Raw genomic sequence first — 27,898 nt, 5'->3', positions numbered from 1 at the left:
GTAATGTTTCTCTTCTCTAGTCAAAACTCAATGTCTGTAATACATGCACCCCCTTCTACACAGCTCTATTGTCTGTAAGCAACGTGTATTATACCTTAAAGAAAGGAGGACTATCAGGGAAACTTTAGGGCTTAGTTAAGGGGTGCTTGGAAAGATTACTTGCAGTGGGATTAAACCATCTTAATGGAACTGCGAGTGCCAACACTTGAACTTCTCTGCTACTCCAACCTGCCTATTCCAACAACTGTACATTTAACAGGTCTGACTATAACAATGTAGTGTGACATCCTGATTCCCAATAAACAAGTGGGCTCTGGATACAGCAAGAGACTAAAATACATGTAGACAAAGCATAGTTTCTAACGATACATGAATCTCCAAATAAATAGTGAATTTCAGATATAACTCTGTGATTATGATTGGCAATTGGAGTTTACAATATACAGTTGACTGTGTAATAATAGTTTGTGCTATTCAGAAAGTAAACAGTATTATGGAGTCTTAATTATCGAAGACATATTTCAGATTTCACGATTGACTGTTCTTTTCTTGCTGCTAAAACATGAGTGAGTGAGTGAGTATGGTTTAACGCCACTTTTAGCAATATTCCAGCAATATCACGGCGGGGGACACCAGAAATTGGCTTCGAACATTGTATCGAGCGAGCTGTTAGTTGCCTCCTACGACAAGCATACACATTAAGAGAGAAGATGGACACTTCAAAACACAGCCACCTAATACAACAGACAAATTATGCAAAGATCTAATTAAATAGCCTGCACTGAAGGGTAAAAAACTGTGTAACAATGGAAACAAAATGTGTTTTAAATTGTGTAGGCTGATAACAACAAACCAGTTGCTATATAATAGTTTATCGAGATATTATGAATAAAAGACTGTTGCCCATTTGAACAACTATACATCAACAAGTTAAGAATTTGGCACTGAATAGGTCTGTTGACCCAAGGTCAATAAAATCCCATCTTTTGTTGATGCAATACCTCTCTGCATGAAGACCTAAGGACAGCTACATAGGAGGTCAGAGGGAAGCAGGGGAGGGTCCCCCAATATTATGAGTGAGTGAGTCAGTGAGGTTGATTTTAGCAATATTCCAGCAATATCACTGCAGGGGACACCAGAAATCAGCTTCACACACTACACCCCTGTCGGGAATCGAACCCGTAACAAGCAAACGCTTTAACCACTAGGCTACCCGACCACCACCCACAACCCACCCCCCACCCACCCCCAAAGTATGAGTCTCTGGGGGAGGGACATAAAAAAAAATACACATTTTGGTATGGTCATGAAAAAAATGGACATTTAAGACTAAAATAAATAAGGTGATTTTGTATTTTGTCTTTTCAGAGAGAGTCATGAAAAATTGTACAGGGACATTAGGAGGGTCAACCAAAACAATGACAAGCATAAGGAAAGTTTCATTATTTTCAGTACATCAAAATCCTCTGACCCACCCATCTCTTTAATAAATGACCAGTTTAAAACTTTCGTATCCGCTAATCAGTGGTGAGACCTCTAACTTTCTTGTTATAAGTGAGTGAAGCACTTAGACCAGCATGTATGATTTCTGTATTGCAAAAACAACCTAAATTATTGTGGCTAACAGTTGTCCACCACAATCAACAATCAGCGCTATTTTCTGTACAGTGTTGGCTTCCATTGTCTAGTGCTAATCACCTATTAGCGCCAATTATCTGTTGGCTTCGCTTGTAAAGTTTCCACCTATGTCATCTTTTTACTTTTGTTGTTCTCACATGTACATATATATATGCTCTCTGCTTTATAGCATTCATTCACCTGATGAAGGAGTAAGCATATACTCCAAAACATTGTGTTCCTCATAATAAAGAAGTTGACATCCATAAATTCTCTTCCTACTGTGAATGACTTCTAAATGCCTTTCAAAGACTCGGAAACGTTGTGTTCCTCATAATAAAGAAGTTGACATCCATAAATTCTCTTCCTTATGTCTATCACCTCTAAAAACCTTTCAAAGACTAAATTGCCCCCTTCTGAAAGTACATAATCTTATTGTTGTTGATATTTCATACACCCTGTCATTTGTGAGCATTTTGGCATCTACATACAAATGGGAGCTCCAGCCAAGAAATACTAGTTCTGTGTCGGCCTTCTTTACTTAATCTCAAGATGGCAAATAAATGAAGCTAAATAACTTTAGAAAATTTATATCTGCTGCAAGAACCTACACCTCCTTCATTAAGATCTGGCTGTCAAAGTTCGCGCAGGGTACGCAACCTTCTATGGACCTATCACATAACCTTCATGCAGAGAGGTAGCGTATCAGAGTCAAAGGACTTTAATGGTATTGCTGTTGTCCAGACATGTAGACTTTTGGATGGTGAAGAATGTGCAATGAGTTGCATATTTAGAAGACAACGACATCCATGTTCTGACAGCCATTCCTGACCCGACTCCCGGACTAATTTCTTCAGTAGATAGTGTGATCCAACTGATCTTACTGGCATAGAAGTCTGCAAGGAACATTCTGATGCGGTGAACAACCAGTGTGAGTTAATGTGAACACAGTCCTGGCCTACAGACAATCCTACTCAGCCAGGACCCTGGTTCAGATCGTCAGTGGGTTTGCAGCAGCCATAACGGTGAGATCACAAGCTTCTGAGGAACACCCTGTGGAGGATCAAACTCGGACTGTCTGTGCTAAAAGAACACCCTAACAACAATGCTACCCATCGCCCTCGTCTGCTGTGTAAATGGGCCATAGGAACACCCTGTGGAGGATCAAACTCGGACTGTCTGTGCTAAAAGAACACCCTAACCACAATGCTACCCATTGCCCTCGTCTGCTTTGTAAATGAGCCATCACAGATCAATCTCTACAGTTTGAATGAATGCACCATTTTCGTCTTGTTTCAAGATTATCAACACACTTTTCACAAATGTAGGGAATCTTCCTGTTCATGAAACATTCTTCCAAACACTGACCATCAATAAGGCTTTGATGTGACTCTAGAAGCTGATCTTGAGCGTCCTATCAGCAACACTATCAACTCGGAATGTTCCAGGAGATGGTAAATCTAATGCCAAACTATATCCCGGGCACGCATTATCAGTCTTCTATATTTTTCATGACACCTCAATAAGGGTCACACTGGTATCGCAATGTCTTACTCATCGCTCTATGTGGCCTAAAGCTAAGGATACCATCAAGTATCACAAACATGGAGAGTTGGTCATGATTTTGATCGCTCCAGTAAAATCAGCTGACACGATTATTTCCCTTTGTTCTTCAGATTCCTGGCTTTTCTCCGCTCCCTCTATTGGCTTCTTTTTGAAGAAGTGGGACGGATTGGGTGCAAAAATGGCAGCTGTCACTACTGCATTGTGAACTGGAAACAATGGAAATTATTCGTCTTAAACGTCAGATAAAAATTGTCAACAAAACACAGTAAACCATGTTCATAACGGACACATTTATAACAAACTGACGGATATAACAAACTGGGTGTTTTTTTGGTCCTGGCCATTTGCTGTATATATGCTTTAACAAACTACTGTTATAACAAACAAGCGTTAGTGGTCCCTATGAGTTTGTTATAACCATAGTTTACTGTATGCTAATATACTGAATCTATTCTATCAAATCATTTTGTTTGTTTGTTTAACACCGCACTGAGCAATAATTGACTTGAGTTCACAGACAGAGGTGTGACATCCCAGCATCTTCCAAAACATACTTCAGAAATCCCCGCAACAAAACAATGATGATGAAGGAGGACGCAGTTTCAACATGTCGGTAAAATCCTCTGTCATTCCAAACTTCTTTAAAGAATTGAAAAAAATCAACCCATGAAAATTTCCAAGTGTATATTTTAAGTCTGGATTAAAAAGTAAGAGTATTAAATACAGAAAATGTAACCAACCTGAACACATGAACAGTAAAAGTTAGAGCCAGGAGACCCTTGTTGAAATTTTAGTACTAACACATCGAGTTTTATTGAGTTTTTACCACACAGTTCCTGTGAAGTCTTCACAAAAGTCTGTTGGTCGGCACTTACCTTTGATGGCCTCCCAGTAGTCACTCCTATCTCTCCTAGACGAGGAGAACTTGAACTCATGGTGAGTCTTCCACACATAGATGAAGTGGTCCTCGGAGCCACAGATGATGTGCTTGCCGCTCGGACTGAAAGAACAAGCAATGAGTATTTTACGAAATGAGTGTCAGATCTTGTATTTCCCTTGTGAGAGCATGCCAGGAGTATTTCCCAAAGTGAGTGAGTGAGTGAGTATGGTTTTATGCCGCTTTAAGCAATATGTCCACAGTGGGCGACACCAGAAATTTCCCAAAGTAAGATGCAATACCATAGTATTGATTTACATATCTGTGAACAGTATTCCAACCATATCTTGAGAGGGGGGACCAAGAATGAGCTTCACAGATAATTTTTTGTGCCATTAACTATTAACTTGGGTATTATTAGTTTTCTTTGAGTATTCAATATATTTTTACTCTTCGGTCATTTTCTATAGACTTGTTTAAAATTAATTCTTCTTCTTTTTCAGGTATCTTCAAAATATCATTTACACAGATCTCCCCATTAACACAGATCAAAACATGAGGCCATCCCACCTCCCCATGAACACACTGTGGACCACAACACACCCACCAAACTCCCCATGAACACACTGTGGACCACAACACGCCCAACACCACTCCCCATGAACACACTGTGGACCACAACACGCCCCTCCCACTCCCCATGAACACACTGTGGACCACAACACGCCCAACCCCACTCCCCATGAACACACTGTAGACCACAACACGCCCACCCCACTCCCCATGAACACACTGTGGACCACAACACACCCACTCCACTCCCCATGAACACACTGTGGACCACAACACACCCCACCCCACTCCCCATGAACACACTGTGGACCACAACACGCCCACCCCACTCCCCATGAACACACTGTGGACCACAACACGCCCACCCCACTCCCCATGATCACACTGTGGACCACAACACACCCACCCAACTCCCCATGAACACACTGTGGACCACAACACGCCCACCCCACTCCCCATGAACACACTGTGGACCACAACACGCCCACCCCACTCCCCATGAACACACTGTGGACCACAACACGCCCACCCCACTCCCCATGATCTCACTGTAGACGACAACACGCCCACCCCACTCCTCATGAACACACTGTGGACCACAACACACCCACCCAACTCCCCATGAACACACTGTGGACCACAACACGCCCACCCCACTCCCCATGAACACACTGTGGACCACAACACGCCCACCCCACTCCCCATGAACACACTGTGGACCACAACACACCCACTCCACTCCCCATGAACACACTGTGGACCACAACACACCCCACCCCACTCCCCATGAACACACTGTGGACCACAACACGCCCACCCCACTCCCCATGAACACACTGTGGACCACAACACGCCCACCCCACTCCCCATGATCACACTGTGGACCACAACACACCCACCCAACTCCCCATGAACACACTGTGGACCACAACACGCCCACCCCACTCCCCATGAACACACTGTGGACCACAACACGCCCACCCCACTCCCCATGAACACACTGTGGACCACAACACGCCCACCCCACTCCCCATGATCTCACTGTAGACGACAACACGCCCACCCCACTCCTCATGAACACACTGTGGACCACAACACACCCACCCAACTCCCCATGAACACACTGTGGACCACAACACGCCCACCCCACTCCCCATGAACACACTGTGGACCACAACACGCCCACCCCACTCCCCATGAACACACTGTAGACCACAACACGCCCACCCCACTCCCCATGAACACACTGTGGACCACAACACGCCCAACCCCACTCCCCATGAACACACTGTAGACCACAACACGCCCACCCCACTCCCCATGAACACACTGTGGACCACAACACACCCACTCCACTCCCCATGAACACACTGTGGACCACAACACACCCCACCCCACTCCCCATGAACACACTGTGGACCACAACACGCCCACCCCACTCCCCATGATCTCACTGTAGACGACAACACGCCCACCCCACTCCTCATGAACACACTGTGGACCACAACACACCCACCCAACTCCCCATGAACACACTGTGGACCACAACACGCCCACCCCACTCCCCATGAACACACTGTGGACCACAACACGCCCACCCCACTCCCCATGAACACACTGTAGACCACAACACGCCCACCCCACTCCCCATGAACACACTGTAGACCACAACACGCCCACCCCACTCCCCATGAACACACTGTGGACCACAACACGCCCACCCCATTCCCCATGAACACACTGTGGACCACAACACACCCCACTCCACTCCCCATGAACACACTGTAGACCACAACACACCCCACCCCACTCCCCATGAACACACTGTGGACCACAACACGCCCACCCCACTCCCCATGAACACACTGTGGACCACAACACGCCCACCCCACTCCCCATGAACACACTGTGGACCACAACACGCCCACCCCACTCCCCATGAACACACTGTGGACCACAACACGCCCAACACCACTCCCTATGAACACACTGTGGACCACAACACGCCCACCCCACTCCCCATGAACACACTGTGGACCACAACACGCCCACCCCATGAACACACTGTTGACCACAACACGCCCCCTCACTCCCCATGAACACACTATTGACCACAACACGCCCACCCCACTCCCCATGAACACACTGTGGACCACAACACGCCCACCCAACTCCTCATGAACACACTATTGACCACAACACGCCCACCCCACTCCCCATGAACACACTGTGGACCACAACACGCCCACCCCACACCCCATGAACACACTGTAGACCACAACACACCCACCCCACTCCCCATGAACACACTGTGGACCACAACACGCCCACCCCACTCCCCATGAACACACTGTGGACCACAACACGCCCACCCAACTCCCCATGAACACACTGTAGACCACAACACACCCACCAAACTCCCCATGAACACACTGTAGACCACAACACTCCCACCCCACTCCCCATGATCACACTGTAGACCACAACACGCCCCTCCCACTCCCCATGAACACACTGTGGACCACAACAAGACCAAAGCGCGGAGCAGTGGGTGTCACCTGAAGCCAGCCTTGATCTGACTGGAAGTGTTGGTTCCTCCCTTGTACTTGATGGACAGCGTCAGGTCTACCAGATCATAGAGGCGGATACGGGAGTCGTTTGATGTAACCAGCATCTGAAGAACAAAGTAGGATTGGGGAGGATGACATACAGATCAGGCAATCGCAACATGTCAACATAGTGCCAATGCAGTGCTAGAACGTACCATGAAACACAACCCCTCAATCCGAACATATTCTTATACATTATTACGAACTGCCTATCCAACATGACTGGGTTGAGTTAATCTCTTGCCAAAGGCTTGGGATGTACACCGTTAATTCACTTTGATCAGACATTTTGTAATTACTCCTAGCTCGTTGGTTAGTCCATAAATTATTCCCCACATATTCGTTAATTCAAAGTCTCTGGTGATGTTTGCGTTTAGTCAGTATTTACCTTGGACTCTCCTGGCACTGGCTCAATGCCTGTGACCTTGTGACCTCTTGCATTGCGGCCCCTTGTTGAACGCACATGGATTTGAGTGAAGTATTTCAGTTGCTGCAGTGACAAATCATGAAATACATTTTAAAAATTGAAAAACTCATCATCTCCTATGACCAGCAACCACTACAGGTAAGGAACCATCATTGTTTTCATTTAATGACCTTGACCCTCAATTTCAGCCAATCTAATGCATGATTATTTCTAGTTGGAAACATGGGCCAAGCAACATCATTTCGCGTAACAAAATCCGGTCAGTAAACTGTCGTGTAGATTTCGGTCGATTGCAGGATTTGCAAAACATGTACACCGCCAACACGTTGTCAACAAATACGATCTAAATCTTTTTATGTTTTTAATCAAGGTGCTCACGCAATTTGATGCACTTCGCGATGTAAGACCCGTTTTATCACACTATAGAACTTGATTATCGATCAGATCGTCTTGCCTGGGCGCTGTCATTTTGTTTGATACATATGCAAGTGATACGAGAGGTGGAATCTGATTGGTCCACAGAAGCTCAGAAGGGACATGACTCGTAATAACCACAGGAGCCCAGGAATTACAGCCTAGTTTGCAAGGGTGGAGACTAACCTTTTAAAGTCAGTTCACTCCCCTGCCTAGGGAATATGCCCCAAGGTGTATCCAGCATATAAAACAAGTAGGATGTTCCAAGGAACATGACACGCGACAAATAGTATCCTGCCACAGACAGATGTCTCCCAGCCATTGCCCTGACAACCAACTTAGGTGCTCACCTCTGTGGTATAGAAGATACACTTCTACGTGACACATAGTATCCTGCCACAGATAGATGTCTCCCAGCCATTGCCCTGACAACCACCCCGGTCCTCACCTCTGTGGTATAGAAGATACACTTCTACGTGACATAGTATCCTGCCACAGATAGATGTCTCCCAGCCACTGCCCTGACAACCAACCCGGTCCTCACCTCTGTGGTATAGAAGATACACTTCTACGTGACATAGTATCCTGCCACAGACAGATGTCTCCCAGACATTGCCCTGACAACCAACCCGGTCCTCACCTCTGTGGTATAGAAGATACACTTTCCATCGTAGGTTCCCACCACTGCATATTTGCCGTTCTGACAAAAGTTGGCTGTGGTGATGAGATTAGCTGATCCCGACACCTCATTCCATAGCGTCACTTTCTTGTCAGGAATGTTCCACAGTCGTAACTTGCCATCCAATGACCCGCTCAAGAAATAGCGGTCATCCTGGAATATATAATCGTACCAAACATAAGTGTGAGGTCATCTGAGGGCAAATTGTGAATACAGTTTTAGTACAGAGGACAATATGTGGGGAGGGCAGATTGTGATAGACTTGTAGGGAAGATTGTGAAGAGAAGCACCAAGCTTGGGACACCATGACCTAGCTAGGACAATTATAACATCACTGATTATTTGATGCTCATCATGGCGTAGCATGATGCACTCACCACAAGGCGGAGACAGTAGTTTTCTGTAGTTGTAGAATACAATCAAACGAACCAATGTCATTTATGATCAGACAGTCATATTTTGTTGTCTAAAGTATTGTTAAAGATACAATGGCACTCGGTGTACTCACCCTTGGATGAAATACGATGGCTGTGACAAAGTCTATGTGTTGAAAGGTACACAGACATTCCCTTCGTGAGATGTGCCAAAGTCGCACTGTCTTGTCCATTGAGGAGGACAAGATAAAATAATTCTGGAAATAAAGAAAAATAAAGCTACATGAGAGAAAGACTTGACTATGCAGCCTGTAAGTGATATTTTGTGGCTGTTCATCATATTCTATCTATATCATGGCTATCCATATATAAATCAGTTTGGGCCAGGGAAACCTGTTTGGTAGTACATGACCCACATGAATCACAATGAAGTCACACATGGTGACCAACCAATCCTCATTTTAGTCACAAAGCTCAAGGATAATAACTTTAGACCAAGATACATCCAGCAGGTCGGCACTGTGGCCTCTGTGTATACAGGCAAACTCAATAAGTGGACACAAGTTAGTACTTACTTTAGACCAAGATACATCCAGCAGGTCGGCACTGTGACCTCTGTATGTACAGAAAGGCTTCTTGGAGAAAGGCCCGTGTTCCTCGTCCTCATCTGGATGGTAGGTTGACTGCAAGGGTAAAGACAATTGACAAGTTGTAGAACAAACATAAGACATCACATGGTTCATACAGACCTTCCCGAAAGTCCTTTCTAGAGCATACCTGCTGAAATCTCCTGCCCAAACTGTGCAAGCATTATAACTTAAGGTTTCTCCTCAAAGTGGTTGGTACTCCAGCAAGGCTCATACAGATATGGAAAAATAAAACTCAAGGTTTTTCAAGGCAGCTAAGTGGCATTTTCAAGTCTTTTTAGTAGGGTTATTAGCCTTAGTGTGTCAATATTTTATTAAATCCTACATACTATATATTAGTTGTAAGACCTAAAAAACAGTAGGACCATCATGCATTTTCATCAAACAGAAAAATAAATAAAGTCTGTCATGAATTCTTCAGTGTCTTTGGCACACAAACCTATCACCATGATAAATCTCACTTTTTGTATGCTTTAATACTTTGATTAACAAGAATATGTCCGTTTGTATGAATTCAAGGTTTTTCAAGAGGGACCTTGAAATTCAAGGCTTTATCAAGCCTGTACGAACCCAGTCATTGCTCAAGGCAGAGGATTTTTTACTTCGTGTCTGTAAAAATGTGTAAATTTTAGCCCCACAGAGAAAGTTTATGATCTATTGATATGGCATTGTGAAACTTGAATTAACTGATTCTGTTGCTTCAGTGTTCCCCCTACATGGTATAGCTTTAATTCTACCAGTATTCCAAGCAGCATTCAACACAATCAGTCATGTTCTAATATATTTTGGTAGTTTGTTTGTTGTTTAATGCCACACTCAGCAATATTCCCGCTATATGACAGCAGTCTGTAAAGAATCAGGTCTGGACCAGGCAATCCAGTGATTGACAGCATGAGCATCGATCCACGCAAGTGGGATATGATGACATGCATCAACCAAATCAGAGAGCCTGACCACCCAATTCCGTTAGTCACCTCTAATGACAAGCATAGTCGCCTTTAACAGGGGTTGCTGAAGACCTATTCTACCCTGGATCTTCATGGGTGCTCTAATATGTAAGTGACAACATGACACACAAGCTTCTACAACCACAGCCTCCTGAACCTACCCCTGGTCCCAGTGATGATGCCTCCGACCCCAGTGTGTTGAGACTCTCCTGGGATTGAGCTGGTGTGATGTTTGCTGACACACAGAGAGAAAGAAAGGTCCATGATCAATAAACAACTCAACCCCCAGTTTCAATATGATAAGGAAAATTATAACATCAAAGTTGAGATATAGAAGATGACAATAGTATCTTTAGTTTCCTAAAGATGAAGGTTTCCCTGGAAGCCAAGGCACTTTTTGAGGAGCCAACACCATGCCTCAACACTTAGGCAATGACAAATTGATCCTAATAAACTCCACAGAAACAAAACAAGCATGAAATTCTTATATTCCCTGCTAATATGACATGTTCAGCCTAGGTCAAAGTCGTTGACGTGTATGGTGCTGGCAAACCTAGAAACATAATCGGGGCAAACCGTGATTCGAACCCCCAAATCATAGGTTTCTGGCGTGCCCAAGGGATGTAACTCTGTACAGCGAATCCCGGCACCTTAGACGACTGGGCCACCCATGCCCCTGCTCCATGTAATAGGAAGCCCAAGCACTTTGCGCTTGCACTTTGGTGGAACCTTTGAGCAAGGGAATGGTGATATCGTTGGAGTTATGGTTAAAAACCTAAATGTTATGATGGAAGACGCTCCATTGCATGACCTAATGTAAGCCGAGGTAAAATACTTACAGGACCCCCCACGCCCACAAAGAACCACCACCCCTCCCCAATAATTTGTAAGACTGCATAAAGCTGTATGTCCTAACAATGTAAGAAAGAGAAGGGGGAATTGAGGCGATTAGGGTTACGACAAGGGCCTTTCACTTTAATGCTTTACTTCAAACACTGCATCCTGATACACATCCTTTATCAAATATAACAATTTTTAAACGCACCATCACTATATCGCTGTCGTATATCTTCAAAGTAACTGTAGGCACTTTTTAACACCCAGATTCTTAACACACAGTCCTGGCCACCAGTTGCCTGAAAGAAAAAAAGAAGTCATAATGGTTACTAGAACACTATATGATATCTATACTATGTGAAGACATGCATCAACCAAGTCAATGAGCCTGACCACCCGATCCCGTAAGCTGCCTCTTACGACAAGCCCAGTTGCCTCTTACAGCATGCATGGGTTATTGAAGACATATTCTACCCCGGATCTTTACGGGCCCAAACCACACTTTAAAGTAGACATATCAGTGTCAAGCGCTAAAATCAAGGAGTTTTTCGCCAGCACCTGATTATATGATCTATAGGATCTACATACCAACAGTCGTCCACACGGAGAGAACTTCATAGTCCATATAGCACCCTGAAGTAGAAGACACATCATATAGACCCATGTTAGATAACAACCTTCCTCACTCACCTCACTCACAAATATTAGTGATGTGAATACAAAATATTTAACCAATTTTCAAATTTGTTCAAATACAGGGAGTGAGTATGTTGGTGAGTCTGGTTTTACGCCGTTTTACGTCACGGCGGCTGACACCGGAAAATGGGCTTCACACCATTGAACCCATCTGGGGAATCGAACCTGGGTCTTCGGCGTGATGAGACAAAGCTTTAACCACTAGGCTACCCCACCGCCCCAGTTGAAATACAGACTGATGTGAGCAAATTAAGGTTAATTCTTAGAAGTTGACAGATAACAAAGTAGACAAATGTTGATGGATAACAACTTCTTTATCATATTGTAATAGCGACATTTTGGTATTAAACCTTGTAGACAGTCTTGCTTGACAATGGTGAAAGGATCTATCCCAAAATGTTGCTATTACAATTTAATAAAGAAGTTGTTATCCATGAACTTTTGCCAACGTTGTCCACATAACAGTGTTGCCAGTTTTAGTGAGTAAACTATCAAAGGAGTTCATGTGCTGCTGGTAATTAAACACTCATTTTTGTGTACTAGAAACTGGATAAAGACAAATTATTGGTAAGTAGATATTTTTGGTAGGTCCCAGCTGGATCCTTCTTTATAATCATTATAGGAAACTGGACAACTGGAAATTACGGGTAAAAGATATTTTTGGTAGGTCCCAGGTCCCAGTTTGTGTTAAACTTATATAATTAAAATGCCTAATTGCATCTATGATGACAAATCACTGGGTCTGCCATAAATATATTACACAATATTGCCACAGAGACTGTTATTATAAGGAATTACACAATATTGCTGGGATATTATCTTTTGAAATCAACAGCACAGGTAGACATCTAAAGCAGGATTTAGTCGACACCTATCACACATGATAATTCTGTTCGTGTTCAAGGGAGTAAGTATTCCAGGTGTATCCCAGAGTGTCAGGTTGATAGGGGAGGAAAGCCTGAAGTGATGCAGGTCTCAGACGTTTACCACTTTGTTAAAACCAACAATCAAGGTATAGTGCTGACAAACCTAGAAACATAATCAGGGCAAACCAGGATCTGAATCCACAATCACAGGTTTCAAGCATGCCCCATGGACATAACTCTGCAAAGTGTTTGTGTTTAAGATAGCATTCGCCTCAGACATCCTTCAGAACAGACAAGATGTCATAAACATCACAAGTTTTGGAAGGGGAAACCCACAGTGTTTTGTTTGTTGTTTAACGCTGCACTCAGCAATATTCCAGCTATATGACGGCGGTCTGTAAATAATCGAGTCTGAACCAGACAATCCAGTGATTGACATCATGAGCGCCGATCCACGGAATTGGGATACGGTGACATGTCTACCCCGGATCTTCATGGATCTCACAGATGGTGTATCGTCCCAGCTCTAATACTACAGTGTCCAAAGTGCCTTACACTGTGTTCCCCACTGAGGTCTTGCATCACCCTAGGCTGGGAGAAGTCAAACGGTCCTTTGTTGCTTCTGGATGCCTTGATCTGGAAAAAAACAGAGAAGAGGCATCACAATTAATAACATCGTGTTAGTTGATTCCTGCAGCTGATGACTGATGATATAACTGGCCAGGTGTATTCCTAGCCTTAAAAACTACTAGCCAGCTTCAAATTCCATCAGCTTTTATGTGTGACAGTTTATTTTTTCTGAAATTTAATATCAATGCAGAAATCATGAGTCAAATGGGGGTAACTCTTATCTTGTAACCTTGATTTGTTAAAAAAAAGAGATAATTTTATTTTGTTATTTTTAAGGTTGTAATGATCTCCTGAACTTTGTTTGTTTTGATCAACAAAGATATGCGTATAAAAAATCCCTGTTAACATTTCAGTAGCCAGTCTGGCTAGGGACATTTCTGAATCTTTAGCCAAAACCGACATTTTGCTTTCCATGTGCTAGCAGACATGCAGCTTTTTCACACACCGTGTGCCGTTGCCTCCTTTGAGTGGACATATTGCCTGTTTTAGAACAGTATTTCAGATATAACACTTAGTGTCATAAGCAGCATCTTGTTGAGGGAAGTGCAAAATGATGAAGGTTTTAGATGTCTACCACTTTGGTTGAACTGGTATGTGCTGTGTTGTTTTACATTTGCAATCAGCATCTTCCAGGCATATCTTTGTGGCCGGAACTAAATAGAGTTTGCCAGCTCCAAGAGTGAGCGAGTTGGTTTATTTCAGCTTTAAACAGTATTTCAGTTACATTTTGTTTGTTGATTAACGCCAGACTCAGCAATATTCCAGCTATATGACGGCGGTCTGGAAATAATCTAGTCTGGACCAGACAATCCAGTGATTTGACATCATAAGCATCTATCAATGCAATTGGGATACGATGACATGCATCAACCAAGTCAGCGAGCCTGACCACCCGATCATTTGTTGCCTCTTACGACAAGCATGGTCGCTGAAGACCAATTCTTGTCCAGAAAATTTGAACACAAGTAGTTTATTTGAATCACTGTACCTTAAAGATCTGATCATCAGATGGAAAGTCTGCTTCAATTCCAGCTTCATCACCATACAGAGCTGCACCAACAGAAGCCGTGAGTGAGTGAGTGAGTGAGTGAGTTCAATAACCTGCACAATCTCATGTAGAGATCACAATTCATTTTCGAAAAGGCATGTGGATGATTAAATTGCTTTTTCCCCTATTTAATCCAATCCTTATCAAAATGTTTACCTGTGTCAATTACACAACATTTACTGTGGAGATGAGACAAATTGGGGTCAAGATATACCCGTAGCTCTGCGAACAACGTTTGTTTGTTGTTTTACACTGCAGTCTACAATAGTCATGCCTTAAATTATCAGTGGTTGATATCATGAGCAACATCCAACAGCATTTGGTAAGGATGAGATGCAACAAAAATAAGTTCGCAATCCTGACAGCTAGATTTAGTTGACTCTTCTGAGAAGCATTAGACATTGTTAGAGGGCATTTAAGGTTTTTGTAAGAACATGAATTTTATGAAGAATACAGGAATCTGAATATTCCGCATATCATATACCGGGTACCTAACCTGGTATGACATTGTGCAATTTGCCTAATATCTTTGATTTCCTTGCCACAGGTTGAAAACAGCTTGCCTGACCTCACCCTGGCAGGTGAATTAAAAAATGCAAACAAGAAACCACAAGGCCCCAAAGCAACAACAACATATGTAGGACATCACTTAGAAAAGACATGTCTATTAGTTGGAAACAAAACGTCCCATCAGGAATTGTTTTACTGGAGCCCTGGCAAAATCTATTTAGATACACGTATAAAACAATCTGATCATGACACTGAAGTTGACTGAAGCTTCATCTTTACTAAAACATATAAAAGCCAGAAGGAATGCATGCACAGTCAGAAAGTACTGAATTGATTAACTTGCAACTTGTTTTATTGTTAATGTTATTAAACAATATATCATGTGACTAACCACGGATCGGGTGGTACTATGGGTACACGGGTCCTACTTAAGACCCACCCAACCCAAGTCACCCGACCCAAGTTACCCATCCCAGCCCCAATATCTACACACATTGGCAACTTGAAGTAACAGGGCGTTCAAGGGCAGCTACACTGATAAGTTTGTTTGTTGTTTAACACCGCACTTGGCAATATTCCAGCTATATGACGGCGGTCTGTAAATATTCAAGTCTGGACCAGACAATCCAGTGATTACCATCATGAGCATCGATCCACGCAATTGGGATCGATGACATGCATCAACCAAGTCAGCGAGCCTGACCACCAGATCCCGTTAGTCGCCTCTTACTACATATTCGCCTTTTACTTTTACGGCAAGCATGGGTTGCTGAAGACCTATTCTACCCGGTATGTTCACTGGTTACTCCGATAAGGGTGACAGTGTGTTCGGGCAAGCATGTTTCACCCTGAGGTCCAGCTATCGAAGATATGAAGCATGTCGCACACTGTCATGGCAGCACAGAAAGAACAGTCAAACACTCAGTTCCGGTCAATCATCGATATGAGTCATTGTGGACCAAATTTATTGTATTTAAAATTAACTGATGTATCCTAGAAACATTACATCCTATCAGTAATAAACATGTATAACACTGCAAGTTAGGGCTGGGATGAGTCCAAATTTACTATCCGGGTACCCATCCCCCTATTACCCGACCCTACCCGGGTACCCGCTACAGGTCTCAAGAGATGTCCGATTAGGAAAGGTTTTACCGTAGCCCTGGCAAATTGTATTTAGATACACATATAAAACAATCTGGTCATACATACACTGAAGATGACTGAAGTTTTTTCTTTATTTAAACATATAAAAGTAAGAAGGAACGGGTGCGTAGTCAGAAAGAAGTGAGAATATTAGTGACTTGTAGTGTAATCATAGGGTTTCAGATAATTGTTGTCACTAAACAGTATATCACGTGACTAACCATGGGTCCAGGTAGTCCTGTTGGTGCCCAGGGTCCCATTCCTCAAAGCAATCGTAGCGCTAAGGTGATCGCAAGTCCCATACTTTAACATAGGCTTACGATCACTGTAGCACTAAGATCGCTTTGAGGAACGGGGCCCAGGTCCTACTCAGTACCCACTGACCTGAGTCCCCCAGTTACCCGTTCCAGCCCAACTGCAAGTATCTTCCATATTTGAATACCACTTACCATGATCGGCGGCAGATTTCACTTTACTGATGGTTTTTCCGAAAAGCCGCCTCAGCTTCTTCCTGCAACATGACAAGGTTCTCAGCATCTTTCAGTTCAACAAGAGTGCTCTGAGAGCACAACATCCCCAGCATGAATTTTTTTAACGAGTTGATTTCACAAGCTTAGTACCCTCTCTCACAATTAGGCAAATGAAGCTCCGTAAAACAGGGGCAGTAACTCTGTCAAAATTAGTCGAAAATGAAACGGGACTGCGATATGCGTATCATCAACATGTCGACATCTTGTGTGTAGTTTCAGGGATATTCTCTGGAAACTGTAGGAGGAGTTGATTTCACAAGCTTAGTACCCTCTGTGGGACGGACAGACGGACAGACAGACAGACAGACAGACAGACAGACAGACAGACAGACGGACGGACTGCGCCACGACATAATCCCCCTTCTGCCATTCTGGCCCGGCGGGGGATAAAAAGGCTGTTCGTTGCAACATACATTTGTCTTATAATAATTTCAGCATCACTGTTTACCAGAACATTCCTGCTATATTCCAGGTAACAGTTTATCACAAGGAGTGGGTGGGTGGGTGGTTGGATGGTTGGTTTTTTGGTGGTTGGATGGTTGGATGGTTGGATGGTTGGAGTGAGTGAGTGAGTGAGCGTGTGGGTATGTGCTGACAAACCTAGAATATAATCAGGGCGAACCTGATTTCGAAGCAACGATCATAGGTTTCAGACATACCAAAGGGTCGGTCGAATCATAACTATGAATGTGGTCAGGATATGATGACACACAATCAGCCAGACCCCATTATATCCACTTGATTCTCATTTTAGTCCACTTGTAGAACAAGCATGAGGTACTGGCGACCAAGTCAGTGACTGAAATCCCAGTGATTATAAGAATAGATGAAGCAGGATGATTCAAGCTCGAAAGGTCATTGATCAGTTGAGTATATCAAAGCATGCCTATAACATTTGGTGGTCACACTTGATCTTCATAGTATGAAACTTTGAAAAGAATTGCAAACATATTATGGAGAAGCATCAATGGCAGTATTTCATAAAATACTAACGTTTTCCTGCGAGCTCCCTGTCCGAGCTGGGCCACAGAGCCGACCTGCGACGCCCTGTCATCCTCATCGGACTGTGTGCCTGCATTGTGGCCATCGCTAAAACATGCAACAATAGTACACACTGCAGGTGCTTGTTGTGGGAATATAAATGAATGGCATCAACTAATAATGTTCACCTTTCCTTAAAACACATTTTCATTCTTTATAGGTTCACCCAATCAACAGATATTGAGAGAGTGCATAAGCATATCATGTTTTCAAAATGTCTTTTCCTTCTTATTTCAAAGACTGGCCATGAGATTGTTTTTGAAAAATCTGATTAAAAAGAGAGGCCTTTGCAGGAGTCTTTTATGACTATATCAGTGTATGATTTATTCACCCCTAATCAAATCTATATAAAAAAGCAAATTCTTAGTAATTGTACACCGATCTTCAGTTCTTTAAATATGGTATTCATTTTAAATATGGTATTGCCAGACTTACGTGCTGAATTCCTTTGTTCTTTGGACTATATGAAGGTCAAGAGGATTCAGACATTTTGGAAGGTGTTCCTCGGCTTGGTTAAGTGGGATCGTCTCCCCTGTGTCGAGATTCTTCACCATCACCAGTGCCAGGATTTCCTGCAGATCAGCAAGTGATGATCACGGTAAGAGACAACTTGAGCAATGACTGACTGCCATGGAGGACAAATCGCTTCAGAAAGCTGATTTCTGATTGGCTCAGAACCTACCTATCCTTCCTTTAGATTGTGTCGTAAAATTTGGTTAAAGGTTCACTAACGTGATCCTATGGCGATGTGCTCAGATCTTCATGCAGACAAGTATCGTATCGGAGTATAAGCTTGGATCGTAATGAGATTGGTGCATCTTGATACTTGTCCTAATACCTAACTATTTGTATGGTTACATAAATGGTCCTTTTTCTTGTATTTCAATTGTCAAGCTTTTTGTAGACCATTATGTATTTTGCAGACTGTCATCTTGTTGTTGCTCTCACAGTTTCTTTCATGTTACATCTACTGTCATCGTATGAGAGTGCATGCAGCCAATGGCTAATGAGCCTACAATGTACCTATGTGACACATCACCTTCTCAAATCAGTATTCCAGTTATATCACGGCGTGTCAGCTCAATGTGGGAGGAAAGCCTGAAGTAATGTAAGTCTCAGATGTTTACCACTTCGGTGAAACCCACGAGCATGGGTATGGCGCTGACAAACCTAGAAACATAATTGGGGTGAACCGGGATTTGAACCCACAAGGGATGCAACTCTGCACAGCAAATTGCGGCGCCTTACAGGTTCTACTACACGAAATCAGAACCAGTTGGGACAGTGCAGTTTTCGTAGGGAGTCTTCAGTGCAGATCGAGAGATATCTGCAGGCTGTGATTGGAGGATATTGTGTAAGATTTTTAAGTCTTTTAAATGTACATCGATCCAGTTATTAAAACTGACCATGTTTTTCTATATTTAGTACTGTCTTTTTCTAGATGATGACTTATGCTGAATGTGACCACAGATATTTTCAAGTAGGCGACATTTGGTGCAGAACTGGGGGTGGTGTGTTTAGCTTCCTCTACTTGGAAAAGGAGCTGGCTAAGCTACTCATTTGTTTTGTTTTTATTGCTGCCCTAAGGCCAAACTGTGCACACACGTACAGGTAATAGCTGTTGAATGCTTAGTTAATTTAAAAAAAAATATAACATTACTATAGAAGTCTATGGGAAAACATTTGGTTGTGTGTAACCTAGATGACTGGGCCACGCGTGCCCCCTCACCAGACATAGAATCACATACCATGCATGGGAACAGAGCTGTCAACCCCTCATCATGAGAATGTGGGAGATTTGACTTCAAAATGGGGGAGATTTGCCTCCAAAGGGGGAGATTTATAAAATAGTGAAGATAAGATAATTTCCAACTTTAATTTTTAATAATGTTACTAAGAAAACCAAATATTTTGAAACAATAAATAATCAATAAGTTTCTTATACGTACAGCTTGCTTAATTTCCGTTTGCATTTTCCTCCTCCAAAAATAAACCCAGCACAATCTACCCATATCACTTTTGTTCAAAGATCATCTCAGATAAACGCAAACAGATATTGAAATTTCACAATCGGTAGCTTGACCAGTTGACGACGTGTTCAATCCGACCAGTTGTCAGGCTTCATTACGATGCAGGTTTTCTGAGTGTTTGGCGCAATGTTGGTTACAAAATTCGCCAAAGAAATATCAAATCCATTTATCCTGATGCAACATCATCGCCCCTAATTTCAATAAGATATACTGGTTTTTTTTGTCTGCGGTAGTCTGCGGAAATGTATGCCATATTTGGAAGTACTATTACGTTTTACTACAATTTATGAATGAAATGAGTCTCGTTGTCGTTGACCTTTCTGACCTTGACGTGTATTAATCTCATTGGTTGACTAGTACTGTTGTATGCAAATTAGATTGCAGATCAGGGACGCAAGCAAACTATTAGCAAATCAAATCGTGTAAAAATAATCACATGATACATTCTCGCGAAATTTGATAAAGTTCTATTTTGATATTTTCTGTGCACACGAGTCACGATGTCAGTAAAAAGGAAATATATAAGTTTCACTTTAAACTTTGACTTTGAAACACTAGCTGTGAGGAAGCCTTATTGTGTAACTCATTGTTATTTCGACTACCGAATCAACCAATCACGCATAGTGTTGTTTCTGAAGACGGCGCTTGCAGGACATATTTTGTTTTCATTTCCAAGAGTTCAATGACGTAACTTTGAGGTATGTTGATGTTTTTACAAAGTTTCTGACAAATCTGATAACCAATAAAGTCATGTATAACTGGACCGGACATATGTATCTACATTCTTAAATTATGGAAGAATAAACACGCTAAGAACATGAAGACAACAATTCATTTCATCAAGTGATGAATACTTGGCTGATTTTTCATTTCAAGTTCAACCATTCAGGCACCTGTTAGGACTATCCGAGTTTTCTTAACAGTTTACATTGTTCAATCATTCACCATATGAATTTAATTACCAGTTGATTACTGGACAAAGGCCCATCTGGGTCCCCCTGCGGGTGGCTGTGATAAGGGTCGCTAATCCGGGAGCCTACCGGACAGATCGGGACGCAAACTTCCCGTTCATTCGTTTTACTCACGGGACAATGGAGGCTATATTTTAAAATAATGAAGAATTCTGTTTTGCGGGAGAAATAGTCCATCATGCGGGAGACTGGGAGATTTCATCAAATTGCGGGAGTCTCCTGCAAAATGCGGGAGGGTTGACAGGTCTGTGGGAACAATTAAGGAACTATTACTTCAAATGCTACCATGTCTATTGGTGGAAGAATTTTGTCATTTAAGAACTGGCTTAGGGGTTGAGAACTGTCTGTCAATACTTGAAGCAGGTCCAAAAACAATTAGATGCTTCACAAAGTGCACTAATTGTAGAAAGTGACAGCTTGTCATTATGTTAATTATATACTACTTTAAACAAGTTAAAGAACACCCACAACTGGAAGGCTGTGTGTTGCAATACCCACCAGCCATGACCGATCAACTACACAGTGTATGAAATGATTTCAAAACCCAAGACAGTAGGCAAGTGACCCATAAGTGTTGCCTGCCCATCTTCAAAGTTACCTGCCTGCATTCAGACATTATAAATATTGAAAATTTGCAAAAGATATGAGACAAATCATATCTTGATTCAGTTGAAATAATGCAAACAACTACGTGAGAATGACAAAGATGACAAATCCCCCCGGCCCCCACAATAGCAAAAGGCAGCACTTCAGCCTCTGGTTAATACAGCCCAAGTTATTTCAGAGTGAGTGAGTGAGTGAGTATGGTTTTACGCCGCTTTTAGCAATATTCCAGCAATATCACGGCGGGAGACACCAGAAATGGGCTTCACACATTGTACCCATGTCGGGAATCGAACCCGGGTCTTCGGCGTGACGAGCGAACGCTTTAACCACTAGGCTACCCGACCGCCCTAGTTATTTCAGACACTGCAACTATCATGACTATAGTCAAATGAGAAAAAATCAGTGTTCTTTAACTTCTTTGGATGAGTGAATGCAGTCAGTGGTAACCAAACAGGACAGACATGCCTAAAGCCTCCTTGTGTTAACACACTCAAATACAACAACGCAAATCAAACTATGTTTATGACTGCCCTGTGGCACCCTGGGGACAAACAGATAAGTAGATAGGTATTATTCAAGAACAACAGAGCAGTGTACTCACATCATCAGTGAGGGGGGTGCCTGAGGAGGAACGTGGTCTGCCTCCTGTTGGCTGTTCGGGAGAAGACGGATGATCTCTAGGACTGTCTTTCTTACTTTCCGATGACTTCTGACGTCTGACTCTGTCCGATTTCTTTTTCTTGCCTTTCTTTTCATCATCACTGTCCTCGAACAATTCCTCATCTGTGGCTTCATGGAGAGAGAATACCGGGATGTCATCTGGCATTTCCACATCGGATTTCACAGCATCCAACTCAGCATCCTGATGGGTAAACACAGACGATTAATGCAACTTTGAACAGTACCTGGGTCATAACATGGTGTGCCAGCTTTGAGTGAGACAGTTGGGTTTAACGCCGCTTTTAACAGTATCCCAATTTTATTACAGCTTGTCAGCTTATTGTTGGAGGAAAGCCCAAAGTGATGCATGTCTCTGACGTTTACCACTTTGGTGAAACCCACGAGCACAGGTATGGTGCTGACAAACCGAGAAACCGGGATTCGAACCCACAATCATAGGTTTCTGGCTGCTCAAGGGACACAACTCTGCACAGCTAATCGTGGCGCCTTAGATGACAGGGCCACCCATGCCCCCTGCCAGCTTTGTAGGATGATGGTTAATTTTAGTAAATTTGAGCTTCTGACCAAATCACTGCACTGAATACATGCGCAAGAAAAGGAGTCCAAGTTACATTTAGCTTTGTTTAATCATGATGAACCATCTTTAAAACAGAATAGGTTTTATACACTGTTCGACACTCACACTGGTCCGCTGGACCGAGTCCAGTATATTTCCTTAAGGACCAATAAAATTAAATAAATGCAGGTCTGGTGGTCTAGTGTTAATTTTGGCATGAAAAGACAAAGTGAAATAACAATGTAATCTAAGTTTTTAAGTCAAAGTCAGCAACAGATCGACACTAAACTCCAAGCAAAACCAGCAGCCTGAACAACCCTGTGTGGTGCAGTGGCTACCTACTTGTCATGATTCTCTTTCTTATTACACACGCTCACTTGTTGTAAGAACATGACAAAATATCTGATATATAAACATTTTTGGTCAGCAACATTGTGTCTTGTAGCGATCCAACAAGATCAGTATTTATATTCTGTGATGATCCTTTGGAAAACTGACAAATTTGGTCAGTGTCAAACACTGTCATACCTCCAAACAAAGCAGGTCGTAAACATTTACTACTTCGGGGCAAGTCACAATCATGGGGATGACAAACCAAAGATGAATCTGGGACTTGAGTGAGTGAGTGAGTGAGTGAGTTGGGTTTAACGCCGCTTTTAACAATATTCCAGTTATATCGCGGCATGTCAGCTTGATGTGGGAGCCCGAAGTGATGCAGGTCTCAGACGTTTACCACTTCGGTGAAACCCACGAGCACGGGTATGGTGCTGACAAACCTAGAAATATAATCGGGGCGAACCGGGATTCGAACCCACAATCATAGGTTTCTGGCATGCCCAAGGGACATAACTCTGCACAGCGAATCGCGGCGCCTTAGACGACTGGGCCACCCGTGCCCCCTGAGTGAGTGAGTGAGTTATACATATACCTGTGTCCATATAGTTTCGTATACTGTTACACATATTGGTTCTTTATAGGGATGTCACAACACGACTATCTCCTGATACAATATGTATCACGATACCTTGTTCACGATACAATACATAGTGCGAAACATACTTCACAGCAATTCTGCATGATGTTTTATATTTCATACGGTATAAACACTATAAAAAACTTCCTGAAAATCTGGTCTCATATTTGAAAATATAAACGTCTCATTGGGATAAAAAGAATAATAGTCTTGGTTCTCAGGCACCTCCCACATCATCATAAAGTTTGCCACAAAGTATTGTTGTTATTATATAAAAAAGTGCTCTTTGGCAGTGTGCCAACATGGACATTGGAGAAGTCCACGATAGGGTTGTCCATCTTTCAAACTGAATTGCAAATATGTTCCAAACATGTCTTTGTTTTGATTAGGCACCTGGCATACATATCCTTCAATTCTTACCTCTGCCAAGATGTGCCGCGCACCCTTGTCTCTGATCATATGACGAAGATCTAGAGACTGTTCATCTTGTGAAGCATGACCACTGATGTTGGCAGGGGCAGGTAACTCTAGACTGTTAGCACCTGATGACCCACTTGTGCTGCTCTGTCAGGATAAAAATAGTGCCATGGCACTGTAGCTCACCCTGGATATATCGTCAACAGTTTAAAAAGCAAAAAAGCAAAAAAACACGGTCACTAACAAACTTTGTCAGTGGCTGGAACAAGAGCGGCATTCGAAGTTTCAGCTTCATTGGTCCAATGGTTTCTGAGAAGATGATGACAGACATTGTCGCAACCAACACCGCACAAAGTCAAGTTGAAAGTTCACTTGACTTTCAGTCATGTGAGCTAAACATTCAGTTATAGGTAGAAAGATTCAATCAGACAATTCGTGATCTAAACGAATCAAACTAACCACACACTAAATATTATGCAAATTCTGTCAAGTTTGGTAAAATAATGGCATACACAACTTTCTACATGAGTGATGCGATGGGGTTGTTGCAAAAAAAGATTTGTTTATTATCTCTAGATACCTAAACAACATATTGCATCATATTGTTTACAAATCTGAGAAATTAACAACAGACTATAACAAGTGAGTGAGTGAGTGAGTGAGAAGGGTTTAACGTCACTTTTAGCAATATTCCAGCAATATCACGGCGGGGGACACCAGATAGGGGCTTCACACATTGTACCCATGTTAGGAATCGAACCCGGGTCTTCAGCGTGACGAGCGAACGCTTCAACCACTTGGCTACCCGACCGCCCCTCACAACAGACTATAACATGGATAAAGAGCCAACCAGAAACTATTCGGGGGACCTGGCAATTTTGTTGGAGATGTGTTTTTTCAAACATGCCATTTTTTGCTGTGAAAGGAGAAGTCTCTAAAAGGCTCCCAATATTGTCAAATCAGTAAATATAATGTCAAATCCAACATTCTTTACCCAAACTGCAAAAATTTAAGCAAATGCAAAACTTCATAAGGATATTGCAAGTTAGATAAAAATGTGACTGCAAATATTTTGTACAAGTTTGATCCTTAACTTCTAAGCAGTGTATTTCAAGTTTGTGACAAACACATTCAAAGCACACTTGCCATTTGGTGTCATATTCAGTTTTGGTTTGTTTGTTTGTTTGTTGTTTTACGCCACACTCAGCAATATTCCAGCTATATGATGGCGGTCTGTAAATAATTGAGTCTGGACCAGACAATCCAGTGATTAATATCATGAGCATCGATCCACACAACTGGGATCGATGACATGCATCAACCAAGTCAGCGAGCCCGATCACCCGATCCCGTTATTCAGTTTTGGCGCTGATGTATATGGACAGTTGAACTTCGTAGACAATTCCCTTACACAATATTCAGGCTTGGAACTAGTAGGCTTCAATCATGAACTGGGAAAGTAGCATCAGAAGCACATTCTTACATTGTTAATATTGGGAAAACAAAGACTCACGTCAGGTCTACCGGATTTCTTCCTCCTAGGGGGCGCCACTGGCTGAGACAACGTATTCGGTGGGGTCCTTGTTTTAGTGCTCTTAATAATATCAGGCTCATCCCCAGATAACTGACTGTCTTTTATCACATCATCCACCACTTGCAACGTCTCAATCTCACAAGAATTATTATCGTCACTTAAATCTGAATCTAACAGTTTTACGCCCGTTTCCTTGACAGGATGAAACACATTTATATTTTGTTGAAGGGTGCTAAGCTTGGAATCAGAATCCTCTCTCTGAATCACCAAAACAGATGTGTCTTTTGGCAAGTCTCCCCATGATCCCGAACGTTGACGTCGACTATGAATGAGCATGGTGGATTTCTCTTCCGAACTGTTCTCCATTTTCTCAATAGTGTTGGATTTCTTGGACACAGGTGAACCCTTACTGCTTTTCACAGGGCTGTCCTCGTTGTCATCCACAATTTCCTCTTCCTGTGAGGAATCCTGGGAAGTTTTCCCTGGAGTACTTTCCACACCGATTATTTCCCTCATCTCCTCCAGTTTTCTTCGTCTGATTTCAGCATCCTTAACTTTTTGTTTCTGTATCTGCAAACAAATTAATTAATTAATCTGACAACTAGGGTATCTGACAATTTTGGGTATGTGACAATATGGGGTATCTGACAATATGGTATGTGACAATATGGGGTATCTGACAAATAGGGTATCAGACAATATGGGGTATCTGACAATATGGGGTATCTGACAATATGGTATGTGACAAATGGGGTATCTGACAATATGGGGTATCTGACAATAAGGGGTATCTGACAACTAGGATATCTGACAATTGGGGTATCTGACAATATCGGGTATCTGACAATATGGGATATCTGACAATATGGAGTATCTGACAACTAGGGTATCTGACAACTGGGGTATGTGACAATATGGGGTATCTGACAATATGGTATGTGACAATATGGGATATCTGACAATTGGGGTATCTGACAATATGGGGTATCTGACAATATGGGGTATCTGACAATATGGTGGGTGACAAATGGGTTATGACCAACAACCTCTGGTCAGCCGGGATACAAGGAACATTAAGAATTTCTTACAAAAAGTGAAGCAAACTAAGTATTGTGATAACATATCTTGACTTAAGTAGAAATGACAAGCCCAAATAGTGATAACAAAATAGATATATAACATATAACAGATATCCCTGAAATTCTACATGCTGTCAGGATATCACAAGACAAACAGACTCCGGCTTGCAGACAATGGAAATCAATCACTACACTTACAGCACTCTTCTTCTCCTCTTCCTCCTTCTTCTTCTGGAGCTCATGTAGTCGAGACTGCAGCGCCTCATCCTCCCGGCGACGCCTACAACAATACAAACAATAGGATCTGTTCAGCTGTTGGTTCAAAAAGTCTTTTCCTTCTTCTGTCATTGTACTTCACATAGATTTAATCCTTGTTTACAAATGGGAGTTTTCTTTCAGGGAAAGTGCATAGAATGTCTGCCTTGAGAGCTGAAGTTTGGTGATTCGATTACCTGGCCACATCATGTAGAAATATGTTTAAAAGGTGTTAAAACATGGTACGTGTTGTTACCATGTCTGGCGCTCAGATTTAAGGGAATAAAACAAGGACTGGTTGTCTTGGAGTATACTGTGTCTGAGTGGGGTATTCATGTTAAACTGTGGCATGGTATCTCAATGGGCTAGCACTATAAAACCAGCATTAGTCTTGCCTAGTACACGCACATTGCTATATACATGCAATGATCATGAATGAGTTGTTATCCCCATTTCACCTCATCTCACCTTTCCAACAGAACATGTACCACTGGCTATGTGTATTAGCTAACATACAGCATCACAGGGCTTTGTTCAAAGTGTGTCCATCAGCCTTCACACAGGAGGAACTTGTTATAACAGTGCCTTTTAGAATCTTAATTTGTGGGCTTAGGTTAGTGAGTAAGTATGGTTTCACGCTGCTATTAGCAATATTCCAGCAATATCACGGCGGGGACACCAGAAATGGGCTTCACACATTGTACCCATGTCGGGAATCGAACCCTGGTCTTCGGCGTGACGAGCGAATGCTTTACCCACTTG

The 27,898-nt window shown here is 42.6% G+C and overlaps 1 protein-coding gene across 1 annotated transcript in view; it reads right to left on the bottom strand.

The window, feature by feature from the left end:
* Positions 1-1,882: 1,882 nt before the first annotated feature.
* LOC124111140 (WD repeat-containing protein 44-like) overlaps positions 1,883-27,898 on the bottom strand; it is a 31,489-nt gene continuing 5,473 nt past the window's right edge. Inside the window, exons 4-22 of the mRNA XM_048390922.1 lie at positions 27,080-27,161; positions 25,782-26,372; positions 24,272-24,415; positions 22,243-22,503; positions 18,470-18,606; positions 17,987-18,082; positions 16,913-16,974; positions 14,748-14,809; positions 13,685-13,765; positions 12,156-12,200; positions 11,776-11,866; positions 10,892-10,965; positions 9,712-9,819; positions 9,271-9,393; positions 8,724-8,915; positions 7,631-7,732; positions 7,192-7,307; positions 4,059-4,183; positions 1,883-3,389 (exon numbers count right to left, since the gene is read on the bottom strand). Coding sequence (XP_048246879.1) covers positions 3,214-3,389; positions 4,059-4,183; positions 7,192-7,307; positions 7,631-7,732; positions 8,724-8,915; positions 9,271-9,393; positions 9,712-9,819; positions 10,892-10,965; positions 11,776-11,866; positions 12,156-12,200; positions 13,685-13,765; positions 14,748-14,809; positions 16,913-16,974; positions 17,987-18,082; positions 18,470-18,606; positions 22,243-22,503; positions 24,272-24,415; positions 25,782-26,372; positions 27,080-27,161 — 2,668 coding nt within the window. The 3' untranslated portion in view covers positions 1,883-3,213. The remainder of the gene's footprint in view (positions 3,390-4,058; positions 4,184-7,191; positions 7,308-7,630; positions 7,733-8,723; positions 8,916-9,270; positions 9,394-9,711; positions 9,820-10,891; positions 10,966-11,775; positions 11,867-12,155; positions 12,201-13,684; positions 13,766-14,747; positions 14,810-16,912; positions 16,975-17,986; positions 18,083-18,469; positions 18,607-22,242; positions 22,504-24,271; positions 24,416-25,781; positions 26,373-27,079; positions 27,162-27,898) is intronic.

This window comes from Haliotis rufescens, unplaced genomic scaffold (assembly GCF_023055435.1).
Source record: "Haliotis rufescens isolate VD_foot unplaced genomic scaffold, xgHalRufe1.0.p SCAF_9, whole genome shotgun sequence".
In the NCBI taxonomy this organism is placed as follows: Eukaryota; Metazoa; Mollusca; class Gastropoda; order Lepetellida; family Haliotidae; genus Haliotis; species Haliotis rufescens.
Note: the sequence above shows the minus strand (reverse complement) of the source record. Positions and strands in the feature narration are given on the sequence as shown.